The sequence below is a fragment of the Oncorhynchus nerka genome, linkage group LG14 (assembly GCF_034236695.1).
Source record: "Oncorhynchus nerka isolate Pitt River linkage group LG14, Oner_Uvic_2.0, whole genome shotgun sequence".
Lineage (NCBI taxonomy): Eukaryota > Metazoa > Chordata > Actinopteri > Salmoniformes > Salmonidae > Oncorhynchus > Oncorhynchus nerka.
In genome coordinates, this window is record NC_088409.1 from 59129671 (window position 1) to 59142705 (window position 13035).

Sequence of the window (13035 nt, forward strand, 5' to 3'; positions counted from 1 at the left end):
GACACCTGCTCGTCAAACATTCCATTCCAAAATGATGGATTAATATGGAGTTGCTATAACAGCTTCCACTCTCTGGGAAGGCTTTCCACTAGATGTTGGAACATTGCTGCAGGGACTTACTTCCATTCAGCCACAAGGCACTGATGTTGGGCGAATAGGCCTGGCTCGCAGTCGGCATTCCAATTCATCCCAAAGGAGTTCGATGGGTTTGATGTCGGGGCTCTGTGCAGGCCAGTCAAGTTCTTCCACACCAATCTCGACAAACCATTTCTGTATAGACCTCGCTTTGTGCACGTGGGCATTGTAATGCTGAAACAGTAAAGGGCCTTCCCCAAACTGTTGCCACAAAGTTGGAAGCACAGAATCATCTAGAATGTCATTGTATGCTGTAGCGTTAAGATTTGCCTTCACTGGAACTAAGGGGCCTAGCCAGAACTATGAAAAACAGCCCCAGACCATTATTCCTCCTCCAGCAAACTTTACAGTTGGCACTATATGCATGGGGGCAGGTAGCGTTCTCCTGGCATCCACCAAATCCAGATCTCTCCAGAGAATGCGTTTCCACTGCTCCAGAGTCCAATTGCGGAGAGCTTTACATCACTCCAGCCGACGCTTGGCATTGCGCATAGTGATCTTAGGCTTGTGTGCAGCTGCACAGCCATAGAAACTTGTTTCCTGAAGCTCATGACGAACAGTTCTTGTGCTGACGTTGCTTCCAGAGGCAGTTTGGAACTTGGTCGTGAGTGTTGCAACCGAGGACAGACGATTTTTACACACTTCAGCATGCGGTGGTCCCGTTCTGTGAGCTTGTGTGGCCTACCACTTTGCTGCTAAGTCATTGTTGCTCCTCGATGTTTGCACTTCACAATAACAGCACTTACAGTTGGCAGGGGCAGCTCTAGCGGGGCAGCAATTTGACAACCTGACTTGTTGGAAAGGTGGTATTCTATGACGGTGCCACGTTGAAAGTCACTGAGCTCTTAAGTAAGGCCATTCTACTACCAATGTTTGTCTATGGAGATTGCATGGCTGTGTGCTCATTTTATACACCTGTCAGCAACGGGTGGGGCTGAAATGGCCAAATCCACTAATTTGAAGGGGTGTCTACATATTTTTGTACATATAGTGTATCTACTCAGGGTGTAGGTGACAGTGACATAACAGACAGAAAGTAGAAACAGGAAGTTGGGGCTTCTAGGTACATTGTTCAGCATGTCTGTAAACCATTATCCCAATTCATCAAAGCATTATTCATTCAATACATGTACAACTGTGTGAACAGATAAGATGTTTGAAGGTCTGTAGTTGTTAGCTTCAATAATGTTATGAGAACTTGCTGCTATTTTGTCCCTAAGTGTAGCAGCAGTGATACATTCATGTATGGTTTTATGCATGAGCAGCGTTAATACTAAAACATGTTGTATCAAATACAATAAATACAGGACATATTTTTTAAAAATAAATTATGCAAAGAAGAGTGAATGTAACTGGAATTATTATTGGTCCAACATGGCCCTTTGGCCTGCATATATTTGAAGAGCCAATTGACAAGACAATGGCATTGAACTTCGCATGCAATCCAAATGAACACCAGTGTTTTTTTTTTCTTCAATATCACAATTTATATTTATCAATTCAAAGAAACGACTGTACAGCGTCAATGGTTTTAAGTTGGATCTGTTTTATACATTGTTATTCATTCATTCACCTTTTCCATGTACGTAAGTGTGTCACCCCATTATTGTACAGTGATTGGCGGAATGAGACTCCAAAACATGCAGAGCAGTATCATAATAGGGACTATGTTATTCATGCAACTTCTTTATCCTGATATTGTGATGTTTTCTGTTGATGTTGTACCAATGAACCATTTCCCCCATGAATATTTACATTTGTTTACAAATCTCCCTTTCACAGCAGAACAGAAGAAAATGTCATTCTTTTTTTTACAGAAAATACTTTAAGCAATTACAATTTTGTACAGGTCATCAAAGCTGTTGAACTTTGCAAAACATCCATTCAGTAGTTCCCTAAAAACCAGTGGTGCTCTAGGGTCAAAGGTCAGGAAATGAATGGTAAGTGTTGAGCATTGACTTATCCACAAACAGCAGTGGAACATCTTGGATGAAAACTGAAATGTAATTATTATTCCCTGAAATGAAACGTATTCCAGAAAATATGGATTTGAGTTTATAATGGCATTAGACTATTGATTTGTAACCTTTGAGGTGGTAATGCTTTCATGAAGGAAGCACTCCAGGACTTAACGCACATCACACACACCTGAAAAATCACGACTGCACGGCTATTACAGAGGCATTGTATCAATAATGGGATTCCTCTCACAAGTCTCCCAATGACAACTGAATGCGTGTGTAAATATCAACTGTAGGTTATAAAATTGTGCTTTCTAGGTATTAACAACATTCCGCTGGTTTGTCATTTGAAAGTCTATAAACTCAAATGACCCTCTGTGAAACAGAAAAGATAACATGGATCGGGCCTTGGCCAAGCCAACAGACTTGCTGGCCACACATTTGGAAAATGACCACTGGTCATTTAAACAGATAACTACTGAATGAAACCTTAGCAGGACTTAAATGGATGAAATATTGTATAGGCATGTTTGGTTGTTAGGACGTGATAGATTTGTGAAACTCGTACTTTCATGCACTGTGGCTGGAATTCCAGCTGTTAGTAATGTGTAACAAGCAAGACGAGCATGAAAAACGGCCATGTGAAATATCTCATATCATGGTTGAGCATGATACTCTCATACTTTTCCGGCTGGTGTACTTAATGTTCATTCATGAAGATAATTCAAAACTCATTCTCCAGTAAGCAAATAAAAACATTTCCCTCTTGGACCCTCAAGCTCCTCAGTAGCACTGTGCAATGGGGGAACGTTTAAGTGCAAGGGATAAGTTGCATAAATTCTCTATTCGCATTCCTGTCAACCTCCCTAAGCCACCATAATACTTTGACGGCATACAATCCATTTCGAGTGAGACTATGGCATACAAATAGGATATCTGTGACATCTGTACACAGATAGGAAGGAGTACAATGGTAAGCAGCATTTCCAAACATAGATACCACTCAGAGACATCCAAATTAGTGTTAAATCAGAACGAACACAATTACGTACATCAATTTGAAACCAATTCGTTTTTATTGAGCATATTGTTTTTGGAATGAGGCATCCTCCATATGAGCTGCCCAGGCAAGATAAGTCTACTCTAAACAATAGATAGTAGTGAATGCACAGTGAAACTCCTGAATGCAAGACTTCAGCAAACTAGCAGTTTATCGCTAGTATCCTCCAACTACACTATGATAATTGTATGCCACTCGGTAAAGTATGTCATACGAATCTAAGAACTGGCCATAGAATCACACAGATGTCCACAGCGCCCTATCTGGCTGTGTCCTGTGTCATATATTGTACTGTATTTCACATTCCGTGTGATAGTTATGTTCATTCAAAAATAAGTTCTGCTGATCCTTGCCTTGTTGTGTCCAACATGCGTTATGGATTGCATTGATTTGGCATTCGCGCCTATATAGATGCATAAAATGTGTTTAAAAAACAAGGTAGAAAAAGCCACTCGGGAAAGATTTCATGATATTTGCACTGTACTGTCGTCGTCGTCCCTCCTCACTTCTGTACAAATCTCTGATGTAAGGAACAGGCAAAGGATTTGTCCACTAGCTTCCATAATGTAAGACCTCCCGTTACCAGATGTGGCTTTGCAGTGCTACGACAAAACAGATCATTTTATTGTATGATGCATGGAGAGAAACAAACGTGAACATCGCCGCTGATAGGTACATACTGTGAGAGGAACATATGATCGGACTGCTATGCAAAGCCTATCAACAAGAGATGTATCTCAAGCAAGACATGCATGTGTTTCATTCATCCAGAAGATAGGAAGCTTTTGTTTACATCTGTCTGACATCGACTTGCACTCCTGAGGCCTTGGAGTGACCAATCGGCACCGTGTCATTTCTGTGTGGCCCCTGATTCTTGCTGGGTCCTCATCAACTCCTGTGGTTAATTGTTAAGAAGCCTGGCCTGTGGAACGGCAGTGCCTGGAAGACTGAGGGAGAACCGAGGACGCAGATGTGAACAAAAAAAACCTGAGCTATGAAAACCCTGGGAGTGGTGAGAAGCTGAACAGACACACACATCCGCACACACATGCTCAGACACACACACACACACAACTTCATTTCTATTTTTTTGACTGTCTATAAAAAAGCATTGTGATATTTTCTGAATGGACAGAAATAATGTTGACTGGGTATGTGGAGTGTGGTTACCACCATCTGATGGTCTTTGAGAAGGAAGGAGGCTTGAGGTCTTGCCAGATGGCTTCCAGTCCTGTCCCTCTGATGCTGGGTGGCTATGGCTGCTGGGTCCCTGGGGGCCTCTCGGGGGCCCCAGATGAAGGCATAGATGAGTATGGCCGTGGGGGCCAGCCTCCAGGTAAAGGTTCCAGCTCATCCATCCAAAAGCCAGAACAAGCTCTGTGAAGGCTGATGTTCTCTGCCTCTTCTTTTTGTCCTCTGGCTCAATGTTGAGTTTGATGACATTATAGTTTTGTACTGAAGAAAATCCAAAAAGTGAGAAAAGCCCAGAAAAGAATGAAGGCAAAGTGAATGAGCAGAAATACAAAAAGGAAACAACATAAAATAATTGTTCTCCAAAAAGAGGCCAGTTGTGAAAAACATTTAGGCATATTTCATTCTCTTTTGTTTGGGAGTATAAGATTGGATGTTCTAGACATACAATACATAAATAGACAGACAAGAGTTACATACAGATACAGCTCATCTCTTACAAAAAAATTAACTTAAAACGTTATGAGCTACTTCTTCATACCACCAGTGATAACAACCCTCTTGTTACATGTGTCCATCTCTCTCACACTGCTGCCCTGACTAGGAGCATCTGCTTTCTGCAGTGCACCAATGTCACCAACAGAGGGCAGAGGTGGAACAAGCCGGGCAATAAGTGTTAGTGCCCAGGACTGACACCCTCAGAGCAAGAGAGATAAAGAGAGAGGGCAACGATGAGGGGGCACACTGATATTCGTGCCTCAAATCCCTCACGTCAGTTCACCAGGGTGATGTTCCTGTCTTTTTTGACACTAAACAGAACTGAAGCAGGTGGACGAGGTGAAAAGGATGGGTCTTGACTGGGAGTCTTTTAAACCTCTCTCCCTTTCCCCCACCCAGCGCACAACATCAAACTCATTTCTTCTTGCTGGACTTTTCTGAACGCTTGGTGTCCGATTTGGTCTCACCCTTATCCGACCTCTCAGAGCGCTCGGCCCTCTCCGGCCTTTCCCCCCGGTCAGACTTGTTATCGGCCTTGCTGCCGTCGCGGCGCGTGCCCTCGTCCGTGGATGAGGTAGTAGGCTGGGGCTGACCCCATTTGGCAATCTCCACATGCTCCGCGATGCTCTTGTTGATGTTGGTGGTCCAGGCCTTTAGATCATCCTGTGACTCGGAGAGAGAAAGGGAGATGAGAGAGAGCATGGGACAGGACGAATGATAAAGAACGAGAAAGGAAAAGAGAGAGGGCGAGAGACAGAGAGAAAGTTATTTGGCACATGGACAAACAGTGCTAGAATCACATCGCTATTATATGACTGTGTTTCCGTGAAAGAGCAGTCAACCTTCGAACGCCTTTTACCTCATCCTTTGCGTGGAACAGAAATTCACTTCCGTCTTTCGTTCTGAAACAGAAGGACAGAGAAGTTGAGGGTAACACACAAAACGGTCATCTACACAACATGTCCCCGATTGAAGGCAGAGTACTAACTTAAGTGTAAAGACGTTTTTCTTCTTCTTGTATCCAAGGGTGACGTCGCAGTGGCAGTGGCCGAGGTTGAGCATGGGCTCGTTGTTGTAAGGTGTGGCGGTGTTCTTAGCGTCCTTATAGAAGCCTATCTCTCCTTTGTTCAGCACACAGTACAGGTTGACCCAGGATCTGCTGTAGTGGGGGGGGGGGGGGAAACGGGGAGTGTTCAGCCAAAACCAACCACAGGCTTAATGCCACCTAACCTCACTCACCTGGGGGCGTTCAAGATGACTGGCCGCAGTGGGCCGAGGGAGAACACACTGCTGAACAAACAAATGAACCGCCGACCGTAGCGTGCAATAGGTGCATACACACGTGGCTTACCTTTGTGGCGAGGCAGGAAGAACAGCCAGCAGCAAGGAGCAACAGGAGAGAGAAAAACACAGAGACTCTGGTTAAATGACAGTATTGGTATTCGTGAACATCTATCCTCTTAAGACGATTGAGTGAAACACATAAAAAAAAAGCTAGGCTTTACCTTGGCATGTACATAGCATTACATGTACATCGGAAACATTCATCCAATTGGTGAGTGAGCAGTGGGACTCATTTGTGGGATGAGTCTGTTGCGTTGCGTGTCAGCCATGGCCTCCGTGGGGGGGGGGGCAGTGCGGCAGCGAGAGGCGAACGGTTCAGTCTCCGGGGGCCAGAGACCCGTGGTAGGCCACCAAGCAGGACCGACTGAACGAAACGTCTCTCGGGAGGAAGCGGAGTGATGTGTGGCCACTGCAGGGACCTGTGCGGGTAGCCTGGCTATGGCTGCATATCGTACTGGCTATGGGCCAGGCCAGAACCAGCACCAGGTTCGACCTAAGGCTCAGCAACAACATCCATCAACCAGACTGCTCTCCGTCAGGGCCAGTGTTGGTTTAGGCACCATGCATGTTGCAAGCAGTGGAATGGCTGGTGGCTATCTCTTGGTTGAACTCTCATTCTGATACACTTCTGATCAGAGGCTAAACAGAGATCTGAAGTTTCAATCAAATGCTAGAAGAGCATATGTTAAAGCAAATGGCTATTTTCAAATAGGATGCTAGAACATATGTCAACCCAGAATTCTATTTTCAATAGGTTACAAGAGCATATGTCAACTCGGGTCGTTAAGCTCCAATAGGAATGTCTGAACATTCAGTATGTCAGACCAGTGCTAAAGCTCCAATAGGTTGAGCATATGTCGACCGAGACCTAAGGCACCAATCAGATGCTGGAACATATGTTAATGCCAGTGACATGCACCAATTGAACATTTCGTAGGTAAAGTCAGTTGTTTTGTTAGCTTAGCATGCTCATAAGATCATGCCCTTATTGTAATATCAACATACTCCCCCGCTAGGAACCTGATGCCCACCTGTTAGAGCTCTTCCTCATGGTCTCGATGTCCAGCTTGCGGAAGAGGAAGCCCTCGTGGTGGGCAGTGTGGCTGGGCGGCTGGAGGACTGAGGGGCTCACACTCTGGGCCATCCCTGGCTCTGGCGCCGAGCGTGACCGCCGGGTGGTGGCCTCTCCTGCAAAGTGGTCCTTGGGCCTGGGTCTCCGCCGGGGCTTGGGGCGGTCCCGTGCTCGTGGCCGGTCTGGACGTCCGGAAGACTTCTCTGGCACGCCGTTCGGCACTTTAGGGACCTCCCCTCGGGCCTGAGGAGAGAAGAGAGAGGGCAGAGTTCAGACTGTAAATACAACGTGTAGCCGGTAAACACCCTCTTTAATAGCATTTATGTATAGATAACTATCTGTGTAATAAAGGCTGCAAACCTGGTGAACAGAAGACTCACCGTTGCTGCCTCTCTGTCTTTTAGCTGCTCCACTATGTCAAACAAGGTCTGGCCGCCTGACCTTTTCTCCCTGTAATCAACCAAGATAAAAAGTGATACACCTTTCTGCAAACAGTGTCGTGGAAATTCTAACCAAAAGGAGAGAGACTATAGATTCTTCAAACAACTTTATTATAAGATTTGCAAATCTGTAGAAGTTAGCATCTCCTCAACAGTGCAGAGTTAAGAGCCCAACGAACAGAGTTGGCTCTCCGCTTTTATAGAAAGTACAACCTCTTTGTCTTCGTGGCAAAGAGCAGGTGTGTGAGATCTTGATGGGAACATAGTGTACAAACACGTGATAATGGCAGTTTTGTTACAATCTAACTGCTGCCGCTCAAGCTAGCTTCTGGTCTCTTCATATCTCCACACAGCTGTGCCCTTGAAAGATACCAAAAGAACAGGATGGACTCAAACTGTGGTCACTCTCATATGGCCCTTTGTCTTCGCCCACGTGACCAAGTTACACAAGACAAGAGTGGAAGAACACTAGCTTCTTCTTAAATGAGAGAAATAGACCGTGGAAAAATACAGGTTTAAGACTTTTTCAGTGCATATGCATAACAGAGTTTGTCATTTTCCCACCATAACAGCACTTAACGACTCCAAGGAGCAATGTAGTACTCACGTAGAACGTCTGTCTGACTGCTCCTTGGCTGTGTCGTGTTCACTGGACTCTTGTCTCTCCGTCCGGTGGCGGTCTTTCCTCCGGCCTTCGTGTCCGTGGCCTTCCTGCTCGCTGGACGTCTGCCTCTCCAGCTTCCTCTCTTTGCGCTCGGCCCGTTCCCGCCACACCTCCTGGGGCAGCTCATCCCGCCGTGCCTGAATCATCAGCACCTCACTAGAGTGCTGGCGCTCCAGCCTGGCTTCCCTGTGACTGTCCCTACTGTCCCTACTGTCTCTGTCCCTGTCTCTCTGCTGGGGCTCCGACCGGCTGCTCCCCGCCCGGTGGTCTCTGCTGCTGGGCTCACTGTTCAACCTCTCCCTGCCCATCCCCTCCCTCCCCATCTCCTGGAGCACCACCTCGGCCATCACCGGCATCACCGGCGCTGGCTCTATTAACAAAATATCTCTCTCCCTCTCTCTCTGCTCCCTCTCTCTCACCTCCTTCTCTCTCACCTTCTCCAGCCTACAGGCCACCAGCATGGGCGTCACCATGTCGTCCATGTGTTTGATCTTAGGCTGCCGGAGGTACTGTGAGGCTTTCACCTCCACTGCCGTGGCTGCACCAGTCACCAAGCTTGCAGCTATCCCTTTGGCCTCGACCGCGGGGGTGACCAATCCTACTGCCAACCCTCTGGCTTCCGAGGCGGCAGTCCCCAACCCTGCTGCCACCCCTCGGACCTCCATGGCAGTTGTGGTCCCTAAATGTGTTGCTACCCCTCTGGCCTCCATGGCGGTTGTTCCCAGGCCAGCTGCCACCCCCACTACACCTCCAACCACTCCCCCCATCACGGGCATGGCCCAGGCCTCCAGGCTGCTGCGGTAGCCACTGGAGCCGTTCATGATGGGGGTGTAGTTGGCCACGGTGGATCCCAAGCGGCGGGCCACGGAGGAGGGCAAGGAGGGCAAGGGTTCCTGCTCGTAAATGATCCGTCTCATCAGTGGGGAGCCCTGGCTCCGGGCAGGGGACGTCTCCTGGGGGTCCAGGAACACCTTTCGACCCAGCAGGGGGGTGGGAGGGAGCTTACTCTGCTCTGCTTTCATCTTCTCCACCTGGAACCAAATCGAGGTTAACTAAACAGCAGCACTTAGTAGAATCTCCTCCACAACAAAATTAAGCATACCGTAAACATGAGGCCAATTGACAAGTCACTTCAAACAAGCTGTGCTCTACAACCTCTTGTATGCAACCAGAAGAAAGATGGCATCAGCTAAGGGGAGTGTTAGTAGGCTAGGGATAGTGACGGACCGTGGTGAGGCGTCGTAGTGAGCTGAAGCGCTCCTCCCAGGTGGCGGCGGCCTTGCGGAAGGCCTCGTGGCGGCGGATGAGCTGTTCCACCTCGTCCACACTGGCACCCAGCTCCTTGCTATTGATGAAGGGCTCCTGGGCCGTGAGCCAGGCCTCGGCCACCACCGCTTCCTGGGCAAACTGGTGCACCTCCAGCACTGAGGCAGAGGAGAAAGAGGAACTCAGTGTCTGAGAATTGGAATCACATCCCTCACACTGTTGCTCAGTTGTAGCTTACTGTGGTTCCAAATTATGGAATGGCTTGGGATAATATCAAACAGAGACTTGAGGTGCCAGGTACTAGAGTAAGTTACATTCAGGTAAAATCAGGGGGGACTCACTGTGCTGCAGGACCTCCCAGTGTTTGTCCCATTTCTCAGACAGCTCGTACTGCTTGGCCACCACCTTATCCAGCTTCTCCTTGATCTAAAAATACATTTCCATTGAGCTTCATCCAAACTAGTGACTGTAAATGTAATCTAAACTACAGTACCATCCTCTATGTTCTATGGCAAGAACCCTGTCAACAGTGCTGTTACCTCCTCAGCAGCAGGGTTGCGCGCGGCCAGCAGTGTCTTGCCCATCTCGATGCACTGCAGCACACTCTTACTGCGCGCCTCCACCTCGCTCTTCAAGCTCTGGTGGTAGTTCATCAGTACCTCCACTGAGGACACATCCCTGAAAGGACCAGAGAGTCCAGAGCCCGTTATATCGCTGTGGGGAATGCTGACAGTGAGGGAGAAGAGCACAGGGTTACACACCCCGGAAGACAAGGGCCAGGTCAGCCTCATATACACCACCAGGCAGCCATTTTGAAAATAACACTGTTTATTGCTATATTAAAACATGCTTATAGTGCACAGCTCTCCATATTTGGCACATATTTGGCAATAAATTCCCTTATTTACTTATATTACAATAATGCCACAAAATCAAAACAGGCCCCTGAACTTGCAGATCACATCTGATAGATGGACAGGTGGATGAGATGGAGCAGTATGATATACAAACTGTAAATATAGATAAGGCCGTACACACTTAAACATTAAATTAACGGACGCCCCCTTCACATTTAAAAAATACAATCTTCCAGGAAAGAGATACACAACTTCCTTTTGGATTATAGCTGAACTATGCGTCTTTCAGCCTATCCTAGGTCGCTAGGTGTTGAACTAACATTGCTGGGCCTATAGTATTTTAACAAAAAAGGTTAACTTTTTTCCCTCTTGCTCACCTCACTTTCATAAAATGTGTATGGCCTAAACCATAAAAATACAATTGTAACCATGTCCACTCATATACCTTGGATTGTCCCCTGTGCCGATCTGAGAGATGATGCTGTCCATCCACATGATCTGGTCTCGCACCACCCCGAAGAACCGCAGCTTGTCTGTTGCCGTGGTGATCTGCACTCGGCACTCCTCACAGGACGTCAAGAGCTCCTTCCAGCAATGCATCACTTCCTGTTCCCGGCCGGCAATCGCCTCAGCCTTCTGCCCGGCGTAGATGGTCCGGAGCTGACCCGCACTCTCCTGGAGCTGCCTCACCTGGACACAGATAGACAGGGACGGTTGAAAAATGACATAGGAATAACTAAAAGTACTGTGGAAAAGTACTTACTGAACAAGTATGAGATAAACTTCACGTGAAGTATTACCACATTGACCTCTTGTATTGTTCGGTCTTCCTTTTTAGTCTCATGTGCTAATAAAATAAAGTGATAGTGGGGGGGGGGTCTCACCTGAGTGACGAGCAGCTGGATGTCGTGCTCGAAGCTGTGCATGAGCCTCTGCAGGGTGCTGGTGTTGGCAGTGCCACCCTGGCGCGCCCGCACCTCGGGCAGCCTCCGCTGCTTATCATCGATTTGGGCCAAGATCTGCAACACAAGGAGATAACAGACAATCAGAGACACATCAAAACACGACACAGACCTATATCCCGTAGCACTTCTTATGGTTTAAACGCTACCTCGCGGCAGTCGGTGAAGAACTTGTGGAGCTGGTGCGAGGCGGCCAGCATCTGTGCCCGGGTCTCTATGAGCTCCAGGAGGTCGGCCCAGGCCTCGTTCACGCCGTCCTTCCACTCAGCGATGGTGGCGGCCTCGGCGTGGCCATAGTCGATCAGCTCATCCACCATCTGGTTAACCGCCGTCACACGCTCCTGACCCAGACTGCCCGTCTCCGACGCAAACTCTGTAAACTTCTCCTGCAGGATCTGAAGGGAGGAGAGAGGAGGAGGAGAGAGGAGGAGAGGGATGAAGGGATGATCAATATCTAGTTAGCCAAGCTAAGCACTGTTGCTAAAGCAGTAATAGGCTACTTATCAAAACAAATTGCGTTGAAATACATACTACTTCCTTACTAAGCAATAATAGTGTACTGCATGCCCTTCTTTGAGCCATACATGTAGACATATTAACCCTCTTCCCAACAGGTTTTAGACAAACACTATATGCCATTTAGCGGACGCTTTTATCCAAAGCGACTTATCAGTCATGATCAAATACATTTATGTATGGGTGGTCCCAGGAATCAAACCCACTATCCTGGCATAGCAAGTGCCATGCTCTACCAACTGAGCTACAGAGGACCACCAGCCCTATCATATTGTTGAAGCCTTAGTCCATTCAGGCTCTGAGAGTGGTCCCACTGACCGTGACGTGTTCAAAGTCTTGTCCCAGTTCTGGCGAGCTGGCCACCACTTCCCTCTCAGCGATCCACTGCTCCAGCTCATCCACCTCATGGTTGAGCTGGTAGAGCCAGTACTGCTGCTCCAGACGAGACTTCCTCTCCTCCACCAGGTCCTTCAGAGACACGTACAGCCGGTCCATCTGAGACTGACACTTACTGATCTGCTCACTGAGACACACGCACAAACACGGACAGACACATACACACACGCGGGCAGGTAGGCACGCAGACACACACACACACCAGAGACGGGGTTTGAGACACGTAGTAAACACAGGGTGAAATTGCGGGGGAATGTGTGGGAGTGAAACACATTTAGACATGAAAAACCATGAGCTGGTTTTACAGTGTTGAGTTCGCAGGAGGAGTAAATGTGAGGAGAAGACTTACAAAGCAAACGGAACAACATGAGACAACCATGGGCAACCCCTAAAAACATCCATACCCTACTAGTGCAGAGACGCCGGCGTCGGCTAACAGCTAAGATGATAGAGCCGTTAGCGTTAGCTCTGACACCAGAGAGAGAGAGTAGCATTACAGACCCAGTGCTGACCCTGCTGTCACCATGACTCACTCTGCTGCCATAAACAGAGCAACAGGAGTCCATGACCGGCAAACTTTACTGTACTGTACTACCTTCTCTACAGGGGTTATGTCGTTCAAGCCATTTACTACCGGATTACTCCTCAGCACCCAGAAGACAAAGACTGGAGA

The 13035-nt window shown here is 47.6% G+C and overlaps 1 protein-coding gene across 4 annotated transcripts in view; it reads right to left on the reverse strand.

Annotated features, from left to right (window-relative positions):
• Positions 1–1661: 1661 nt before the first annotated feature.
• The window catches only part of LOC115141546 (spectrin beta chain, non-erythrocytic 4-like), a 64169-nt gene continuing 52795 nt past the window's right edge, over positions 1662–13035 (reverse strand). The window contains exons 24-36 of one of the 4 annotated variants that reach the window (XM_029680505.2): positions 12285–12489; positions 11600–11845; positions 11373–11507; positions 10934–11178; positions 10171–10357; positions 9973–10057; positions 9593–9789; positions 8309–9396; positions 7642–7711; positions 7221–7504; positions 5834–6004; positions 5705–5747; positions 1662–5514 (exon numbers count right to left, since the gene is read on the reverse strand). In XM_029680505.2, the coding sequence (XP_029536365.2) occupies positions 5260–5514; positions 5705–5747; positions 5834–6004; positions 7221–7504; positions 7642–7711; positions 8309–9396; positions 9593–9789; positions 9973–10057; positions 10171–10357; positions 10934–11178; positions 11373–11507; positions 11600–11845; positions 12285–12489 (3211 nt within the window). In that variant the 3' untranslated portion in view covers positions 1662–5259. The remainder of the gene's footprint in view (positions 5515–5704; positions 5748–5833; positions 6005–7220; positions 7505–7641; positions 7712–8308; positions 9397–9592; positions 9790–9972; positions 10058–10170; positions 10358–10933; positions 11179–11372; positions 11508–11599; positions 11846–12284; positions 12490–13035) is intronic. The other 3 variants (XM_029680508.2, XM_029680506.2, XM_029680507.2) reach the window with 3 other exon arrangements.